General features: G+C 32.7%; 1 protein-coding gene across 4 annotated transcripts in view; it reads left to right on the forward strand.

Moving 5' to 3' along the window:
- Positions 1-22,173, forward strand: part of NT5C3A (5'-nucleotidase, cytosolic IIIA) — a 76,076-nt gene that overhangs the window by 52,662 nt on the left and 1,241 nt on the right. For 2 of the 4 annotated variants that reach the window (XM_077120196.1, XM_077120185.1), the window contains exons 2-8: positions 5,382-5,436; positions 13,090-13,188; positions 14,687-14,756; positions 17,774-17,820; positions 18,424-18,509; positions 20,182-20,271; positions 21,470-21,632. In XM_077120196.1, the coding sequence (XP_076976311.1) occupies positions 5,401-5,436; positions 13,090-13,188; positions 14,687-14,756; positions 17,774-17,820; positions 18,424-18,509; positions 20,182-20,271; positions 21,470-21,632 (591 nt within the window). In that variant the 5' untranslated portion in view covers positions 5,382-5,400. Of the gene's footprint in view, positions 1-312; positions 1,127-5,381; positions 5,437-13,089; positions 13,189-14,686; positions 14,757-17,773; positions 17,821-18,423; positions 18,510-20,181; positions 20,272-21,469; positions 21,633-22,173 lie in introns of those variants that run through there. The other 2 variants (XM_077120192.1, XM_077120175.1) reach the window with 2 other exon arrangements.

A 22,173-nucleotide genomic window follows, 5' to 3' on the forward strand; every position in this document is an offset into this window, starting at 1 on the left:
TTTGCAGAGTTTCATTACTGAAATAGAGCCTGGGTTAGATTTCTCTTGAGTATAGTAGAGAGAGGCTGGTATAAAAATTTATTTACAGAAATGTAGCTTAGCTATGTTCATAATGATAAAGGCTTCTCAGAGCCTATAGCTTGACTTATCTCTCAGGTCCTGATGTGTCTTATGCAACTCAGGTTAAAAGCAAGACTGGTTCTCTTTAAAAAATAAAAAATTGTTTTCTTCTCAACAGTTTAACTACTTTTTTCCTAAAAGGAAAATAACAATTTTTCATTTTTAAAAAAATAAAAATTGTCATGGTTTGTTTTCCTATTTTATAGCAAATCCATGGATGGCATTAAAATTTACAAGCAATATTGGAAAATATGAAGAAAATATAAAAGTCACTTTAAATCCCACTGTCCTATTAACTAACAGACTATTAACATGCTGTTGACCACACTTGTATACATTACATCATATCTTTTTACTTGTGTGTCATATATGACCTAATCTTTTTTACTTTTTATTGAAAGATGGTATTCAGACAGAAAGGAGCACATATCACACAACTATACCAACAAACTGCAAAACTCCATGAGGAAAAGAAGTTTTTTTTGTTTTGTGTTGTTTTTGTATGCTATATGGTGGAAGACACATTTCATTCTTTTTTCCATGTGACTATCCCATCATTGCAGTTCCATTTGCTGAAATTTTTTTTTGGAAGTGCCCAGGCTGGGAATCAAACCCAGGTCTCCTACACGGCAAGCGAGAATTCTACCACTGAACTACCCTTGTACCCCAGAAAGGAGTGTTTTTAAGGGTTAATGTAGAGTTTCCTGTTTTCTTGCAGTGCAAGTTCCCAGAGCTGTGATGTTGCAGACTTACCTTCTCCCTACCATTACAGTTATTTCAACTGATGGTGGGTAGTGTAGACTGACTAGTGACTAGCTCAGAGCTAGCAAGGCTGTAGCCCAGAGCATAATGAAGCACTGTGTAGTAATGCGTCACAAGACTGTTTTTGCATAAGGCTTAGTTAAGGCTTTTGGAACCGCCCTCAGTTGCACCTTGTGCTATATTAGTGCTTCTCAGACAGGAAGAATTTTCTTTCGTTCGAGTAGCTTGTCCGGTTACCTTCAGGGTAAGTGTGGGTTGCCTTCAGAAGTGTGTATAGTTCTTGTAAATAAATGAGTTTCTTTTGTTTAACTTTATATGATTCTTACTTGATTCAGTATCTTGTTGAAATTTTAGGCATTTTAAAATACAAGTTTACAAAAGAAACGTAGAATGATCCAGTAAAATTCAAAACTGTTTCTTTATAATTTGCAAATACATGAATGTACAAAACTTCATAGTGTCTTAGGTATCAGTAATTATAAGATTTACTATTAAGAACTTCTTGTTTGACATGTTGATGTTAAGAAAAAGCAAAGTACCCTCTTTCCAAAGGAAAGCCTACGTACTATAAGATCCAACCAATTTTATTGTCAATTCAGTTGCTGTGTTACTCAGTTTTGCTTGTACCCATAGGATTAGACTTATGTCCATAGAATTTGGAATGTTCCTTACAGCCAGTAAAAAAGATGATTAATTTTTATTTTGTGCTTGTAAACTGTACTCAGGATATCAAAGAATGGGATTATACTAGTATGTTTTTATGAATTGATAAAATATGGGTTACTATCCCTAAGGCTTATAGCAAATTGTGTTCTGAAAGTTAAGATTTAAATATGTGTATTGCTGTAAAAGCTAATTTGGATTTAGATGATTGACTTCTTCATATTTTATATAGTTTTTTCTTTAAGTCAGAAAAATTAGATAAATTCAGCAGTCCATATCTTAAAGCAATTTGCTTTGTTTATATTGGCAGCCTATACCCACCAAACCCTGTGTCTCTGGAAGATCAAGTACAGTAGAATTTAGAGTGATTTAAGGTTAATCAGTATAAATTATTTAAATGTCCATGTGCCTTAGGTTTCTTCATCTTCAAAAAATGCTATTAGATATAGGGGATACAAGGGTAGGTGAATATTTTAAATAACTAGTTTTTGAAATCTATTTTTCCTCTCTTCCTCCCTTCTCTCCTCCCACCTTTTGCAATTCAGTTTCATTTTTGTTTCATATTTGTATTGAGAAGTTTCATTTTCCAGGTTGTTTATTTTTTTCTCCCCTTCACTGCTGTGTTAAAAATCATAGTAGGGAGTATTACTTAAATACCCCAAGAAACTGATTTACAGCCCTACTGAAATAACCTTGAACCTTATAGTTGGATTTTCCATGTATGGAAGGAAGTGTTACTTCTCCATCCCCACCCCAATCACCCTAAGATAGTGACATTTTTTTTTAAACCCAAGTTTAAAACAAGTATTGCAGATTGCTGGAAAAGGATAAATGTAAAAATGGATTCATCATGGATGTTTAATATTGGTGCCAATACCCTGTACATATTACAGTAATACATGCCTTACATAAATAGTAAACACCTTACCATTTGGAATTTCAGTACCTTATCAGTGTAGTTAATATACATGTTTACGCAAGTACCAAAATTAAAGCAGTCATAACTTTTTAAGCTATATTAATGAATTTAATTTTTTTCATTTCCCTATAAGTCAAAATTAAATAGACCTTTATAAGTTTTTAATTTGCATTCAGATAACTTTAAAATTTGTTTTAAAGCAACTAATTTTTTTCATGTAGACCTAACAAATTTTCATAAATTGATCTATTAACTATATTTTAAAGATAAAGTTAATCATCTCAGAATGAAATAAAATGATAGTTAAAATTTTCAGTTATCAGATTTGCACTATTTAAATGAAATTCTTCTTACCTCTTGCTCCAGTCTTTAACTTTGTCCTACATATTCCTTGTAATAAATCCTGGTATAGTACAGACCTTAACCTCATACTGAAAGTATACAAAATAATCACTTTCCAGCTACAGAGATTAATCATCCACATTTAAAGATTCCAAAGACTTAAAACTTTAAAACTTCCTTTAAGAGAGAGAGTTCATAGTTCATACATAGTATCTTCTATTTTTGAACATGTCTTCTACACTTGATGTGTTTTTTTTCAACAGCTCTTCTCTTGAAGCATCTGTGACAGATGACTGTTGGCAAAGCAAGCCAGAACTTTATATACCAAGTGTAGGTTTACAGCCCATTGGTTTAAAAATACCCTGCCCTAATTGTCAATGTCTCCTTCAAATAGTGCCAAACTGCTGACATTTATGCTTAGTCTTTACACTTTTATAATGATAAAGCCTCTCAGCTGCTTTTATATAAGGACTAAAGTATCAATTTAAGTGAGACTGTCTTTGAACAAGAATAAATTCTGGTCGAATTGCCATTGAGGATTGGAAAGAATAAAAGATCTTTAGTTAAAACTTGCATAGTATGTATGATCTGTTAGGTGTCCTTATCAAAAATAGTGCCCTAAATTTGGCCATTATCCAATTTCTGATAGTTTTTTTTGTTTGTGTTTTGTTTAAATACATTTAGAAGAGATCATGAGAGGGAGATTAATTTTTTATCTACTCACATTGCCTTAAAAAAAACAAACTGAAAGTGAATGCTCTAAAAAAGAGCGCTACTTTAGGGATGGGGAGAAGCCATGCTGCCTGACTATGTGTAACAATTACAACAATAAAAAACACTTAGGGGTGCAAGTGTAGTTCAGTGCTAGAATTCTAACCTGCCATGCAGGAGACCCTGGTTCAATTCCTGGCCCATTCACTTCCCCCCAAAACAAACAAACACAAAAACAAAGAACCAAAAATTCAACAAATGGTGCTGTAATAATGGGATGCTCAAATGAAAAAAGAATGAAATGTGACCCCCGCCATACAGCATGCTAAAAAAAAAAACAATTTAGATTCCCAGATATTAAAATTTATTCTTCATTGCTTGAATTCTGTTTTCCTTTGGACTTCTTAAATGTTTCACAGATTATGTGGCATTTTTATCAACTCTACTGTATTTTTCCACATTCTTCCTCTTTTTCAAGCTAATATAAAAGGTTTAATATTTAAGTAGTGCCTTCTGAAAAATTCAAGCCCTTTTTCAGATATTAAACTTCAAAGAAAAGCCATAATCATTTAATATTGTATGTTTTGGTGTCTATAAATAAAGAAGCAGACTTGCACATAGCTCCTATGACATCTTTGTTAAAGATAGATGACAATGACAGAAGTGAGACCAATGAATGTTAACTTAAATTTGACTATAATAACTTAAACTGGAGACTACTGAACCTCAAACTACCATTATAATTTCATTTTGGAGGTGGTAATCAAATGTTTTAAGATTATCTAGTAGGTAGGTGAATGGATGGTATAGACAAATCTGGGAGAGAAAGAAAAGTCCTTTTTTAAAGATGTTTCCCAATATCACAGACCTTAAATTGGAAGAAGAAGACTGATTTTAGAGTCTGAAAAAATTTGATATAGATGCTATAATACATTTTGATTATAAAGAACACAGATCTAATGTCCAGTTCTATTACTGGAGTTCAAGAAAAAATGAGATTTTTCAACTAATTTGCCCTTTTTAAAAGTGCTTTGATTTTAAAATTTTATAAATTTAAAATTTACTCTAGATAAGGAATAAATTAAAAGTAAAGTCATTATGGAACAAAAATAAATATGCACTTTCCCTTGGTATTAATAATCCAAAAAGAAAAAATAGAATAATTTGGGATGTTTTTAAAACAACTTCTTTTGTTTTAAAAAACAAATGCATGTAAACCTAACCCTAATCTTTAAAATGCTTATTCATTTGACAGATACTATCGCATGCCTATTTTGTACCAGACACTGCTAGATTCAAATATGATTCAGATCTTAGTTATATCATTTCACAAAATTAAAGATTTCAATATAAGAAATTTTGAGGAAACATTGGACTTTTGTATATTCTGTTTTTCTGTACTCTGTTTTATTTATATTTTCCTTCATTAATTCAGTAGTAGTAATATAATTTTCCCACAAACTTCATTCTTTCATGTAGAGAGAAAAGATGATAAATATTCCTGAAATAAAGCATTTTCTTGCAAATATATACTTCACTTTAACTGTTTATTTATATATCCTTAATACCATGTAAGTTTTTATTGGAGTGCTTCAAGTTCTCCATACCAATTTCTTTGTTTTGTTTTGTTTTTCTTTTTTAATTTTTCCATACCAATTTTTAACCCGAAACTTTATCAAATAGAGTAAAGCCTTTGCTGAGCTTTTTGGAACAGAAGAAAGATGTCTACAATAACTTGGTCTTTAGCTCATACCAAAAGTACCACCTTAGTATGCCATTAACATAAAGGAAGAGCCTGAAATGTATGTATGTCACATGTACCTTTTCTTTCCCTTTTGCTGTGATATCACCTGGGAATATCCAGAAGATTGGATAATCAAGAAATGACTAATCAAGAGTCTCCTGTACATGTGAAAATGGTGGGTATTTGAAATATTTTCAGTTCCATTTATTAATGGTGAATCCTCACCACTTTTACCTCTGTCCCTAACCAGGTAATTAATTATGGGATTGTAAATTTATACAGATCTTTCTTCACAGTGCTTGGCACACAATGGAGTCTCAGATATCAAGTATTGAATTTCAACTTAGCTTTGAATAATTTTTTAGCTAGAAATATAGTGTGTATTATAATAATGTTTCTTGGCATATAAAATGGCTACCCTATTCCTTTTTATGCTAAATTGTTTTGCTCATCAGCAACTCATTAAATCATACAGTGTAAGATATTTTATCTTAGGCCTCTGAATTAAAATGATAAGCATTCAAATTAAAAAGAAAAAACTTTTTATGGGACATTAGAATTCATTACATGATAAGTCATTAGGATGTAGTAAGAAAAATAGAGGCTTTGGGGTCAGCACTGACTTCAAATCTCAATCCAGTTTTCAAATCTCTATCATACATTTGAACAAGGGCAGTAACCTGGCTTTTAAGAAATGGATGTGAAACTACCAACCTCAATGTTGTTCTTACTCATATTTAATGAAAAATATGTGAAGTGCTTAATTGCACATAGTCACTCAGTAAACATTAATCTCTGTACTATGCTGGTAAGTGTCTTTACCATGTAAGTAGATATTTATTTGTACATTTGGGAAGAAGAATTATCTTTGATTTCTGGATTCATGATGACAAAAATATTAAAAGTCACATTTTTTCCCTCTCTTTTAAAGAAGACAACTGTATATGGTGTTTTCATTTCCTTTTTCTGTTTTGTTGTGCTTGTTGTCATTCTTCCCCTTCTCTTTTTGTCTTTTCATCCTTCTCTTTCTCCCTCGCTTTCTTTTTCTTGTTTGAACCTATAAACCAAAATATGACTTAGCAAACGAAATGCTTTGTGGTATAATTAATAAATTTCTTTTTCATCCTAACTTCCCTCAACCTTTGCATGATTGGATATGATAGCCTTCTCTGAGTGTGATTAAATCATCCTCAGTTTAATTATCATTGTTAGCTTGAAGCATATAAAATTGCCCTTTTTAAAGGTCAAATATAGCCCGATATTGGCAGTTTCTCGAGGTTCAGCCTTATGTATAGACATGATCCTTGTATTCATCTTTGTATGACTGCCAGTTGATTCATTTGGGTAGAGCATAAATCTCTGATGCGTAGGATTAAACCAGTCTAAAACATTTCTTGCTCGAGTTGATTTTTTAAAAATTACAAGTGATATAAGAATTTCCTAGCATTGAAAAAAATGTAATAGTACCCTTTATATAATTTGTTGTTACCTGTGTTCTAGAACCCTATAGCAGATGTCTTTCTTCAAAGCAAGTAGTAATGTAGTCAACCCACACAGTTGTTCATACTATTGAAGGAAAAAAGCCAAAACATGATTTTTTTAAATTGCATTAATACATCAATTTATTCAATTTTTACCTTGGGTTTGCTTTTCTAAAAAGGTTGATAGATCTCTTAGATTGACAACTTCTTAGGATGCTATTCTTAATGGTTCATGATTTGGCTCCAAATATCTCCTTCCAGATACACTCATCTCCGTACATACTTAAGTTCTAGACAAATAGAACTACCTCTCTTTTCCCACATTAGATTCTGTATTTCGATTCCTTCCTACCTTTCCTTCTCCCCGATTTTAGCATATCCAAATCCTGCTTTTCCAAAGGCCAGCTCAATTGTCTCTTCCTCCTTTGGCCCCAGTAAAAGTCACGTCAGCCTCTTTTGAGTTTTCCTTATTTTTTTATCTCAACATATTGGGCAATGTATTAATTAGGCATAATTATTAGTAGGCTTAGCTTCTCCTTTGCAGTAATAAGCTTCATAGGGGTGAGCCCCAAGATTAAGAGCTCAGCCTATTGAATTGGCTGTCTCCACTGCTTGCAAGAATGTCAGGAATTCTCCAGATGGGGAATTTTTTTTTAACTTTTTTATTGTATAGTATAACATATAAACAAAGCAAAGAAATAAAAAATCCGTAGTTTTCAAAGCACTCTTCAGCATGAAGTTACAGGATAGATCCCAGAGTTTGTTGTGGGCTACCATACCATCATCTCGTATTTTTCCTTCTAGTGCCTCCAGAATATAGGAGGCTAGAAGGCTTAAATATTTTTTTATCACCACAATTGACTTTTTTTCTTTCTTTTTTTTTTTTTTTGTGAAAAATAACCTATCTACAAAACAACACATTTCAAAGCACAGCACCACAATTAGTTGTAGAACAGATTTCAGAGTTTGACATGGGTTACAATTCTACAATTTAGGTTTTTACTTTTAGCTGCTCTAAGATATTGAAGACTAAAAGAGATGTCAATTTAATGATTCAGCAATCATATTTATTAAATCCTATTCTTCTCTGTATAACTCCACCATCACTTTGATCTTTCTATCCCTCTCTTTAGGGGTGTTTGGGCTATGGCCATTCTAACTTCATGTTGGAAATCTCTGTCACTAATGTGGGATAGGGAGATGAACTAGCTGATGTTCTGGAGAGCTTGGCCCTCTAGGTTTCAGGACTTATCTTGTCCAGGGACCCATTTGGATGTTGTAGGTTTCTGGAAAGTTACAGTAGTTACATTAGCTCATGGAACCCTTGTGGAATCTTATATATTGCCCTAGGTGTTCTTTAGGATTGGCAGGAATGGTCCCAGTTGGGGTTTGGCAGGTTATGATAAATAGCAAGGTCTCACTGAAGCTTGCATAAGAGCAACCTCCAGAGTAGCCTCTTGACTCTATTTGAACTCTCTTTGCCACTGATACTTTATTAGTTACACTTCTTTTCCCCCTTTTGGTCAAGATGGAATTGTTGATCTCACGTGCAGGGCCAGATTCATCCCTGGGACCCACTCCCACGTCGCCAGGGAGACTTTCACCCCTGGTTGTCATGGCCCACATCAAAGAAAGGGCAGTGATTTCACTTGCAGAGTTGTGCTTAGAGTGAAGCCACATCTGAGCAACAAAAGAGGTCCTCTAGAAGTAACTCTTAGGCATACCTGTAGTTTTCCGCTACCTACATAAGCCTCACAAGATTAAGCCTCAAGATCAAGGTCATGGCCTATTGATTTGGCTATCCCTGTAGTTTGACACGGTATCAGGGGATTTCCTGAAGGTAAAGTTTAGTAGTTCCATATTTTTTCTCCCGTCCCTCAAGGGGCTTTGCCAATACTTTTTGATTTTCTGCTTAATATACTCTAGGATGTATACAGGTATTACATTAGGCTATACAAGATTAAAGGACCTCTTTCTTATTCTGGGGTTCCTGTGTTTCAGTTGTTGAAATGAGCTATACAGATTGGTTGAGTTAGATTATGTGCTACAGAAAATTTCAGTTCCAGACCAAATAAACTTTTCTTCTTTTGGTCTCAAAGAATATGTGTGGTTCTAAAATATAAACTTTGTCTTCCTTATCCCTGTTTTCTGAATTACTTTAACCCCAACCTGATCAGCTTCATTCTTATCTCTAAATATCAGGTTATATATATATATATCAGATTATTACCACTCCGGACTAAATATGTCTGCTATAAATGCTTAAAATCTAGGCCCCTGTTTTCTTGTAAGCATTTTCTAAGGGAGACTATAGCATTGTTGTTCTTTTGTTTCTGGCTTATTTTGCCTCGTCAAATGTCCCACACATTCATTCACATTGTTGCTTCATGACTTGCTTGCTTCATGACTTCATTCCTTTTCCATAGCAGGACAAAATTTGTTCATAAGTATATACCATTGCTAGCCAATCTACTTCTCGGTCAGTGCACCCCCAGCCACCTGCATTCACCAGGGATCATATATAGTGCCCAAAGTCAGCAGTCCATCAACTCTCATTTTGCATAATTTCAGTTTCCAAGAGAAAGAAAACCGACAAACACACCCTCGCCAAATAGGAAATCTAAACCTCCTCTTAGCTATTGTCCCTCCCCCCAAATGCGGAACATTTTAAGTTTAGTATTTTCTTCTTTCTCCCCAGTCCCCAAGGGGACTTTGCAAATACTTTTTTATTCTTTGCCCAAATTACTCTGGGATGTATTGGGGCATCAAACTAACCTATACACACCAACAAGATTCTCTTGAGAGCTTTTGACCAAGATTCTTATGGAATTTAAACTAATTTTTGTATGAGCCATTTTCAGAAAACTACAGGTAAACATTTTTAGGATACTACTGGGGTAATTAAAAAGTTATGGAGATGAGCACATACATAAATTAAAAGTACTAGTACTTTTTTTGTCTGGTTAAAATACTAATTATACTATATATACATTGTGAATTGTACTAACCCTTAATTTATTTTTAGTTTAAGAATAACAATACATTATTATAAACAGAATTTATGAATTATTTTTTAATCCAAATTCAATGTTATATTTTAAAATCGCAGCTTAAAAAGAATTAAACTTTGAAGTTGGTCAGTAGTTTGAGAGATTACTATTGGATTGGTGCTGCCCAGCTAAGCCCAGAAAGATGGTGACTGTACCATGTAGATACTCATCACTACTTTGTCCCAGTGTATCTGCAAGATATAAAATAATCTAATATTGCTGTAGTTGTGAATAGGCTGGCAAAATATCAGCTTCTTTAGAAGTTCTTGCTTTTTGAATATTAAGTATACTAATGATTTGTAGTTTGTTTCATCACTGTAGATAAAATATATTGTCAGAATAAATGCATTTTAGGTTTTTCTTAATCATGTTTAGGGTTAATTCAGATTAGGCGTCAGTCAGCCGATTTACTCCGATTCTCATCAGGAATGCTTCATTTCTTTACCAACATTTTATATTATAACCTTATTATATAATAAATTCATTTTATTTTTATTACTAATGCTGGGAATTTTGGGGCCCTTACTATCCGTAAAATTTTACCATAATCAAATTGAAAGTTCTTCGGACAATTCAAAGTAATCTGCCCTTCAAATTTGAAGTATAGTTGTTTTATGTTACCACCCCACAGGTGGATTTTTGTTGTCCAAGTGGAATTTGGGAGAAGGGATCGGGGGAATTAGCAGTGATGGGATGATAAAGTGTATACTCCAACAGTATGTTTTCTTAGTTTTTTGATATTCTTTGCATACTTCATACAGTATTCTCTGATTATATTTCTTGGCTACATTCTAAATATGACTAAGATGCCCAGTATGTCAAGTTCCTCAGAAGAATTTTTCATATACTACAATGACATTGTATGTGTATTAGGGATGAAAGGATAATATATTACTGCAGAATCCAAAGCAGGTATAACTGTCATTTTTATATTTCTTATACATGTGTCTTTCACTCTACTGTGTTTTCTAGGGAAAGTAACTTCTCAATCATGTACAGTTTTCATCACTCTTTCACTCCACGTGTATTTGGATATTCACTACTTACTTTCTGGAAATGAATAGTTGAATGGTATACAGAAGCAGGGATGCCAATGCCTCTGGCCACTGGTTTTCTTTCTGGCCCCAGTGATTTACAATAAACCAGTCTAATAGGTATTAATAGTAGAAAATAGCATACCTGAAAGTGAGGTCTTGGTGCTTTTTTTCCTATTCATTATCTGAAACTTGATTTTCTTGAGGCAGGATTTCTTACTCAGAAAGGACACACTGATGAGAAAAGTGTTTAAGTTTCTAGGTGACATTTATCCTCCATTGGCCTTCAGTGGGTTATGGGTTAGTTATTGAATTTAGCATGCTAACTACTATGCATCTGTCAGCTAAGACTGAAATAAGAACAGAATTTAGTTGTCGAGATGAATTGACTAGCTGAAGGAGGTATTTGTAGCTATCAAAGTGATATTCTAAAACAGTAATAGTCCCTAAAACTAACAGGAAAATAGTCTAATACCATTCATCATCATATGCTTAGCTCAAATAAGAGTGTTTGGCACAGAGTAGTCACATGGTCAATATTTAAGTGAATGAATGGTTTAATGAATGAAAAAAGGAATGCAGAAACAAGTATATAATTTGCTTTTAGCAATTATTGAGAAGTCACTATAAAATAAATATTTAGATAACCTCTGATCAGCCATCCTCTAATTTTAAGTCAATGAAACTCTTTTAAGTCCAGTTAAGTTATAAGGATCATCATTATCAAGGTTAGTTGCGTTGTAGCTTGTCCTATCCTATCCTGTTTAAATATGGCTTTTTAAAATTCAATGTATTATAGGTCCAAGTCCTTCATTCATGGAGAAATTTTTAATATTACCACTTCTCTTTCTAGTACACTTGTATTTGTTTTCATCTACCAGTCTTTGGAAAACATTCTAGCTTTTTTTTCCTTACTTATGTAGGGACAATGTGGGACCTTATAGACTTGCCTGTTCAAAGTATCTTGTAGGGAATTTTTTATAACCTTGACCAGAACACATGATATATGTTAATTCTGAAGATAACAGATTAGAATAAATATAAATAAATAAAACAGATTGCCTGTTACAAACCACTGTAACCTTGTTCTAAGTTCTATTACTCTTTTCATACAGTAAAACTGACCATGAAATGATCCATAATTTCTTCCTTCCAGTCTTCTTGTACATGTACTGTTATAAAAATGTACTGTTAAAACATTATGCTTATAGTGTTTTCCACTGATTAATCTACATATGATAAGAGTAGAAATAAGAAACAATATTTAACATTAAATTGTTGAGTAGCCTTAAAACCTTCATAGAACCAGCCTAATAACAGCCAAAGCTTAGATGGTCTAATACTTTTCAGTAGTTTCAACATGAAATCTGTGGTAAAATATATGCCAAGAATGGTAAATAAGTTATTTGGGTTATAGTACAATAGAAAGAAACAAAGATCTTGAAACAACCCTTCAAATTTTAAAATATTTTAAATATATTTAATTATTTGTACAAAGATATAAATTTATAGGGAATAATCATATTTGTTCTACTCAGAAATATTTTAAAACATAAATGTGGATACAAGCTGAATCTTAAGTAGAAAAGTTCTTATAAGAAATAACTTTATCACAAAGCTCAAATATTACTCTCCATTCTATTCTGGGATTCTGTTTTGAATAGTGAATTATGTTAAAATTTTTATAACTACATGTTTAATAACATTGTTTTAAACACCAGATAAAGAAATATGTAACAAACGTGAGTATGTACATACATATTCGTGTGTATGTATAATCAAAACAAAACGAATGGGAGCGCTGGGCATGGTGGCTCAGCAGGTAGAGTTCTTGCCTGCCATGCCAGAGACCTGGATTCGATTCCTGGTGCCTGCCCACACAAAAGCTAACAAAAACTAATGGGAAATAAACCAGAATGTTTACTTGCTTATCTTTGGGTAGTAGAATTCTAAGTAATTTTCATTTTCTTTCTTATATTTTTTTGCGTTACTTATGCATTACTTTTATAATTAGGAAAAAGTACACTCTAATAAATTAATGAATTATAAATGTAGTTTTGTCTTCATCTTCTACATGCAAAATATTCCTATACTTTAAAAAAACTTTTGTATATAAATCATAATTTGATTGTGTTGTTATTGTTGTTTTTAATAATACCTGAATATTTTTATACCTTTAAATAGTACAAGTTTCTGTTTAGTTTCAAAGGAATCTAGGAGACGAGGAATTAAAAATAGTTAACTTATTTCCTTTTATTTTTAGATGCCAGAATTCCAGAAAAGTTCAGTTCGCATCAAGAACCCTGAAAGAGTAGAAGAAATTATCTGTGGTCTTATCAAAGGAGGAGCTGCCAAACTTCAGGTGAATAATTATAAAGAAGCTTTTATTCATTTATTTTTAACTTTTTTTATTATGAAATATAACATAAAAGCAAAAAGTAATAAATTTGCAAGTACATTTTAGCAAGTAGTTATTGAACAAATTTCAAAGTATGGTATGGGTTACATTTCCACAATTTCAGGTATTTCCTTCTAGGTGCTCTAAGTCACTGGAGACTGAAAAGAAATATCAACATAATGACTCAATAGTCATACTCATTTGTTAAATCCTATTTTCTCTATTGCAACTCCTCTAGTCTCCTGTTTTAAGAGCTGGGAAACTATTTCCACTGGTCATTCATTCAGTAGTATAGATTACCTTTAATGGCAGGTTAAATCCAGAATGCAGCAGTGTTAAGAACTAAGCTGTATATAATATGATTGCTTCCACTGCATTTTTTGTTTGTTTTTTATTGAGAAATCTTCACATACATGCACTCTATACATAGTGTACAGTCAGTGGCTCACAATATCGTCACATAGTTGGGTATTCATTACCATGATCATTTTTTAGAACATTTGCATCACTTCAGAAAAAGAAATAAAAAGAAAAAACTCATACATACCATATACCTTACCCCTCCCTTTATTGACCACTGGTGTTTCCATAACCGAATTTATTTTACCCTTTGTCTCCCCCATTATTTATTTATTTATTTATATCCATATTTTTTACTCATCTGCCCATACCCTGGATATAAGGAACATTAGACACAAGGTTTTCACAATCACACAGTCATTGTAAACGTTATATCTTTATACAGTTGTCTTCAACAATCCAGGCTATTGGAACACAGTTCGAAAGTTTCAGGTACTTCCCTCTAGCCACTCCAATATACCATAAACTAAAAAGGGGTATCTATATAATGTATAAGACTACCCTCCAGGATAACCTATTGACTCTGAAATCTCTCAGCAACTGAAACTTTATTTAGTTTCATTTCTCTCTTCCCCTTTTTGGTCAAGAAGGCTTTCTCAATCTCTTTATGCCAGGTCCCAGCTTATCCCAGGCTTTCTGTCCCACATTGCCAGAGAGATTTACACCCCTGGAAGTAATGTCTCACATAAGAGGGAGGGTAGTGAGTTCACCTGCTGAGTTTCCACTGCTTTTTTTGTACATTGACCCAAGTGAGTTGAAATTATGCAAAATTTTATCTCTAAAGAAAATAGTAACCTGCAATCACAAATTCTTATACAGATTATTCAGATTTAATCTGTTGACAATGTCTAGGCACTTAAGATATCACCTAGTAGGAAGGTCATACCCTGACTTCATATGTTGTTTAGGTCATTCCCCAGACTTTATTATAAGCCTTGGTAGAAAACTCAATGTAGAGAGAACAATCTCTACATTGGGGCCAGTAGCTGAGTGCCTAGTCAAGTGCCTCTAAGAAGTGTACAGTATGTATTTGGGTAGCACAAAGGATTCTTTCTGGTCATGGTGTCTTTGCTTACATAATGCATTTTTCTCTTCTTTACAGGTAATAACAGACTTTGACATGACATTAAGTAGATTTTCCTACAAAGGGAAAAGATGCCCAACATGTCATAGTAAGTGTGGCATTCTTAAACAATTTATTTGTGAAAGTAATTACTTTAAGGTCCTTTTTACTTAAATTATTTGTGTTTTGACTGGGTTTTTATTCTTTTTGGATATTGAAAGTAAAGGTACCAGAGGAGAAAGGCATCTGCTTTTTCTTAACTACATTTTGAGGATTTGTGTTTCCCTGTGTAATATAAAATGGCTCTTTGCATGTATGATTTTGATAGCACAAAATTGAGATGTGAAATTCCTCTCCTCAAATGTAGTTTCTTATTATTTGGGGGAAATATCTAAATAGATTTTAAAGTTTGTATTAACCTAAAGAAATAACATTTACAAAATACTTTGCATTTTCAAGCAGTTTTACCAAATTTTGATTTGCGAATGTGTAAATTAAGTTTGAAAGTAAGTAATTATTCATTCTAGCCTCCTTCTAGAATTTGGAGGATTCTAGCTCTGGAGTAGCTAGAAGGAAAAACCTGAGATGATGGTATGGTAGCCCATGATATACTCTGGGATCTGTCCTGTAACTACTTGTTGAAGAGTACTTTGAAAACTTGCTTTTTTTTTCTTTGCTTTGTATATATGTTATATTATACAATAAAAAAGTTTAAAAAAAAAGTAAATTATTAAAAATCTTCCCCTTTAAAATGTGTTGCTAGCAACCCTAAAGAATACCTAGGGCAATATATAAGATTTTACAAAGGTTCCATGCATTAGGGTAATTTTCCAGAAACCCAAAACCTCCAAATGGGTTCCTGGCCCAGATAAGTCCTGAAACTTAGAGGGTCCAGCCTCTCCAAAACATCAACTAGTTCCATTCCCTTATCCCTTATTATCAGCAGCCCCTTGCAACATGAAAAAGTTAGAATGGGCATAGTCCAAACACCCCTAGAGTGGGAGAAAGATCAAAGGTGATGGTGGAGTTTTATAGAGAAGGTAAGACTTTTTTCCATTTCCATTTTGGAAAAAAATCCAATTTTTTCCATTGTCTTTGATATTTTTATTGTTTCTAAAGAAAAACTATCAAGCATAACAATTACATGGGCTTATGGGGAGAAGTCCTGGTTAATTTTTTTTTTTAATCATGACACAGCAATTTTATTTATTTATTTAAAAATATTTTTATTGACACATTGAACACACATTCAGTCCATACATGGTATACAATCAGTGGCTCACAATATCATCACATAGTTGTGTTTTCATCACCATGATCATTTTTAGAACATTTGCATCACTCCAGAAGAAGAAAAAAAAACCTCATACATCCCATACCCCTTACCCCTCCCTCTTATTGACCACTAATATTGTAGTCTGCCCATTTTTTTTTACCCCTTATCCCCCATATTATTTTATTTTTAATCCATATTTTTTTACTCATCTATCCTTACCTTGGATTAAAGGAGCATCAGACACAAGGTTTTCACACACAGTCACATTGTATGATTTATACAATCATCTTCAAGAATCAGGGCTACTGGAACAGAGCACAACAGTTTCAACTTCCCTCCAGCTTCTCCATAAACTAAAATGGCATATCTATATAATGCATAATAACCTCTTGACTCTGAAATCTCTCAGCCACTGCAACTTTATTTTGTCTCATTTCTCTCTTTCCCCTTTTGGTCAAGAAGGCTTTCTCAGTCCCATGATGCTGGGTTCTGGTGAATCCTGGGAATAAGATGTCTTTTAAAATGTGAATTTTTAAATTTTCTTTTTCTTTTTTTTTTTTTTACATGGACAGCCACTGGGAATCGAACCTGGGTCTCTGGCATGGCAGGCGAGAATTCTGCCACTGAGCCACCATCACACCGCCCTTGAGTATTTTTTTTAACAACTATATTGAGATATAATTTACATGCCATACAATTCACCATTTAAAGTGTACCTTTCAACCTGACAAGGGAGCAGTAAAACAAATCATTTACTGCTGTTGCATGTATAAATTGAGAAATTGTTTGGATAATGTGTATAAACACCTCTAAAAATCTTGATACTTTTTGGACCAGTAATTTCTCTTTGAGGAGTTTCTAAGCAAATAATATTAAATGTAGGAAAAAAGCAGTACACACAAAATGGTGGCAACTAAGTTCAAAATAAAATTATTTAAAATTGCCAAAACTTGGAAACCACCTAAGAATTTTAACCCAGGGGACTGATATAAATTATGTTGTGCCCACATAGCATAGAATATATAAATCAGTATGGATGCTCTTTTAATTACATGGAAAAATACAGACTGTGAAATGAAAAGGTAAGCAGAATTTCAAAGTTAGAGATCTGGTATAACCTCTTACTTAATAATATGCATAAAACTTTAAAACTGGAAGGAAATATACCAAAATAATGTTAGTAATTTATATTAAATAGTAAAATTGCAAGTTTTCTTCTTTACAATCATCGGTATTTTCCAGATTTTCACATTAAGCATCTATTAACTTTTTATTAAGAAAAATATGTATTCTTTTTCTGTTTAATGAAAAAGGAAGGTGAAAATGGAAACAGTACATAATTCATAGTGTTTGAAGACTTTGAATCGTCTTACTTGGTGGTGTTGATGAGCAACAAAAAAACCACACATTTTAAAATCATGAATTTCTCTAGCAATGGCATATAAGTGATTAATGCACTAAAACCAAAAGTTGTTTAAATATTCTACTCAGTCTTGTCATTTATACATAAAAGAAAGGTAATAAATTATTCATAACAGTGGTAGCATCAGTTGCAATATATCCTGTTTTTTTTTTTGCAGTATATCTTTTTTTTTTTTTTTTTAGAGAGAGGGAGGAAGGGAAGGAAAGAAAGACAGAGAAGGAAGGAAGGGAGGAAGAAAGGGAAACATCTTTAAACATTTTCTTATTTTTTATTATATTTTGTTTGTTTGTTTGTTTTTTACATGGGCTGGGGCCGGGAATCGAACCGGGGTCCTCTGGCATAGCAGGCAAGCACTCTTGCCCGCTGAGCCACCGCGGCCCGCCCCTGCAGTATATCTTTTGATTCCTATTTTGCTTTTTCTCTTTAGATATCATTGACAACTGTAAACTGGTGACAGATGAATGTCGACAAAAGGTAAACATTGACAGTAACCCAGGGTGACTCAAAGAACATATTATCCTTTTAGAGGCTCATTCACATAAACTAGCTTATAAAGTGCTAATAGCCATACCTGACACACAGTAAGCACTCAATAAATATTTATAACTGCTTGGATTATGTATGTATATACACCCTCAATATATTTTAAAGTAAAAATTAACAGTAAATTTTAACAACAAAATCTTACATGAAAAACTTTAAATGATTACCGAGATATCCTGGTGTCCTTATGATAACTGAAGAATTAAAACAAAAGTACTTTGGTTTTATGTAGGTTTTGTTCTCTTAAATTGATTAGGAAATTTTCTCAGTTCTCTACTTTGCTGAAATTATGCGTCTATCTGTTTAAATCTAAAAAAATAAGACTCAAATTGTCAATCACAGTTAATACTTTTATATGAGAACTGAGGGTTTTATTTATAGTGATAATTTGATTATTAAGATCAGCAAGGATTTTGTATGATCTAAACCAATAAAGCAGTTTATAGATAAACTTTTCCATTGTTTTGCTTCTATAAAATTAAGTACACTAATGAAAAATTCTATAATCTTCAGAAGTCATTTGTTTGTTTCTAGTTATTACAACTAAAGGAAAAATATTATGCTATTGAAGTTGATCCTGTTCTTACCATAGAAGAGAAGTACCCTTATATGGTAGAATGGTAAGTGTGGGGTAGAATAAAAATACAATAAAATAATATAGCAATTATAACCAAGGATTTATTTTTCCCTTGTACTGTGTACAAATAGAGTCATAGAACAGTGAATTAAATATAACAAATGAACTCTAATTTTCTAATAAAAGTCTAGGATTTGTTTTTTGTATTTTTTTTAAAGATAAGGTTCAGCAGAAATAAATTTAAAATCCTGGACTTAAGTCTTAAAAAAACCCAATATATGCATATATTTTTAAGTATGGACAAGATCTGGTCAAACATGTTAAGAAAAAGAAATTTGGATTTTAATTGACTCTGAATTCAATTGGATTCACCAGGTGACATGGCTACCAAGAAGTAGACTTCTGGGCGGGCCACAGTGGCTCAGCAGGCAAGAATGCTTGCCTGTCATGCCTGAGGACCCGGGTTTGATTCCCAGTGCCTGCCCTTGTTAAAAAAAAAAAAAGAAAAAAGAAGTAGACTTCTGTGTGTTGGTTGCATTAATGGAAATGCGGCATTGCAAGCAGACCACATTGAAAGCATTGTGCTCAGTTCTGGGTGAATGCTGTTAAGAGGCATGTTGAGAAACTTAAGAGTATATCAGAGACGTTCACTAGGATGATAGAGGAGTTGGAGTAATCCCATTTGAGGAATTTCAGCAGGGAATGCTTTGATTTGAGAAGCTACAACTTGTAGTTTTAAAATCTTAGAAACCAGCCATATCGTTATTTTTCTTCATTATACTTTACCTAACAGGGCACATTGCATACATAATCAGTGTTCATGGTACTAAATGTCAAAAAGAGATTAGACTTATTCTACTTGCCTGTAGAGGAAGAACTGAAACTAGACTTGGAACACTTAAGAAAATTGATTTCAGCATGATAAAAGAAAGTATTGTCTAACAATCAGAGTTCTCTGACAGTGGGATAAGTTTCCCTGGGAGGATGAACTCATTGACATGATGGGAGCTGACCCAGGCAAAGAGGAGGACCACTTAGATATATTATAGGGGGATTTTTAGATGTCAAATGGAGAGTGAGTTTCTGAAGCCTTGTTATACTGAGGTGCTGTGATAGATGTTTTTAGGTAATTATAAAGAAACCCATCTGTATTTAAAACTTTCCATAATAAGGATTTTCTGTTGCTCACTAGGTAGCATCTCTACAGTACTTAAGTATTTCATGAAAATTCAAACCACACACAGATGAAAAACATAGCTTTGCTGTAATTCTCATTTCAGTCAGAGAAATAATTATGCCTCCCTTGGTTGGATTCAGTTCTTTTCTAAAGACTGAGGACAGTTTTAAAACTAGTTTTATTACCTTATTAAAATATTTAAGGGTGGGCAATGGTGGCGCAGTGGCAGAGTTCTCGCCTGCCATGCCAGAGACCTGGGTTCCATTCCCGGTGCCTGCCCATGCAAAAAAAAAAAAAATTAAGCTAAGTAAGTGTTTGGGAAAACTGGGAAATGTAATAAGAATGTCCATACCATATTTTGAGACATGTTTATGCACACCGTCATTAGTGATAAACTTAAATCTCTAAAATTTAAACCCAAAGACACATATGATGAAATACTGTATTTTTCACACTTTAAGAATAATGTACTATAATGAAGGTAATAATTTTAATTTGCTTTAATTGATATTCCCTTTTCTTTGGTCATAAACTCCAGGTATACTAAGTCACATGGTTTGCTTGTTGAACAAGCTTTACCGAAAGCTAAACTTAAAGAAGTTGTAGAAGAATCAGATGTTATGCTCAAGTAAGTTTCTTGGATATTTGTTATTATTACCTATAAATTTGATAAGTTAAGTGTGTATTCAAATTGGTATTTTTATTAGAATAAAATTATTAAAATACTCTATATTATTCCATATAAATAATATAAAATACATTTAATATAAAACTACACATAAAATATGCTGCCTATCATAAAGTAGATAGTCGTGAGGTAAGAAATTGAGACGGGAGTGTTATAGGGAATAATAACCCTATGGGATTTAAGTGCTAATTTGTATTTTCTTCTTTAGATTATAATATTTAAGATTAATTGATAAATTTTTTAAACCAAAGCCATTTTGAGATTTTTTAGCTATACTTTGGAAAGACATTAAATATGGAAGAAATGTTATAAATCAAGTTGAAAAGGATTTAGCTACCCTGTTTCTAAATTTACATAAATCTACTTTCCTAATTCTCAGATTTTCTTGAAAACTATCTCTAGGCAAGGTGCACATGTTTAGCACATAACTAAAATATTTGTAATGCATGAATGGATAAGATATGAAAAGCTTATTTTCAATACTGTTTACCACCTCTTAAAATTTTCAACTTCTTAGGTAAATATGATGATGCTACATTTTAAGATGATCTTCTAAGAAGGAAAGCATTAAATTGTCAGAAAGAGTGTAAGGACAGCTAGTAAGTATATCATTTCTTTGTAGGCAGCAACAGCTTTATTTAGCCTATAGCCCACAATGAGTAAAAGGAGAAGAAAAGATTTTAAGATCAAAATACTACCTATAGCTCCCAGATCTCAGGAAGGAGAGATGCCAAATGTAGAGAGAACAAAGCTAAGTTTAGGCTGGTCTTTCCTATCAATAGGGTGTAGATGAGCAGGATGAGAATCAGAACATCTTTCAGCTCTCCCTAATGGGTTTTTTAAAGATGTGATTTATTGTTCAATGAACTGTAGGCTCATATCCTTATTAATGTGGGTATAAAAACACTGAGTTTGTACTATTAGAATTGATTAAAAGGAGGGGAAAGCATTAAGTATTGTTTGAAAAATATCTACTAGTAGTATGATAGATATCAGAACAACTCTCTTGGACAGTCATTCAAAATGAAAATATAAGTAAGCCATGGAATTAGGTAGAAATATTTATCTTTTTTAACTTCCAAGTAGAAAGGAGATATATCTTGATCTTTAACAATCACTTCATACCTCCATGTTGCAGAGAAGGTTATGAAAATTTCTTTGATAAGCTCCAACAGCACAGTATCCCTGTGTTCATATTTTCGGCTGGTATTGGTGATGTACTGGAGGAAGTTATAAGTCAGGCTGGTGTTTATCATCCAAATGTCAAAGTAGTGTCCAACTTCATGGATTTTGATGCAAATGTAAGTAAATCAATTCATTCTCTATAATTATATATAATCCAAATATATTTTAATCGTGTTAACATATTTGTTATTTAGTCTTTAATACACTGTATATTCATTAAAATAGACTAAGTTGATAGACCTACTTTGAGACTCATCTTTCCCAGAGTAATATCCATGTTTTAAAAATAATACACCCTTCTTAAACTTTCGTTTCCTCAAGCTGTAAATTGATATATATATATATATTTGTTTTTTAACTGATATTTTTAAAAGTAATTTAATATAGCATTTCTGAAAACTTAATATCCTTGGGGTTGGAGGGAGAGGTGTCAGTCAACTCACATTATTAGATCATAAATTTATAATCAAAATAGTAAGTTATGAAATACATAAAATGGGATGTTTTGGTTAGGAACAAATTGAAAATTAAGTTTTCATTTCCTGTATTTTATCATTTAAAGTAGTCTGTAGGAAGCCATTTCCTTTCAGCTCTTCTTACTTATCATTAATGTGATGGATTTAAGTGCTCTGAGATCTTTAGTACCAAAGATTAAGT

Source organism: Tamandua tetradactyla, chromosome 1, assembly GCF_023851605.1.
Source record: "Tamandua tetradactyla isolate mTamTet1 chromosome 1, mTamTet1.pri, whole genome shotgun sequence".
Taxonomy (NCBI): domain Eukaryota; kingdom Metazoa; phylum Chordata; class Mammalia; order Pilosa; family Myrmecophagidae; genus Tamandua; species Tamandua tetradactyla.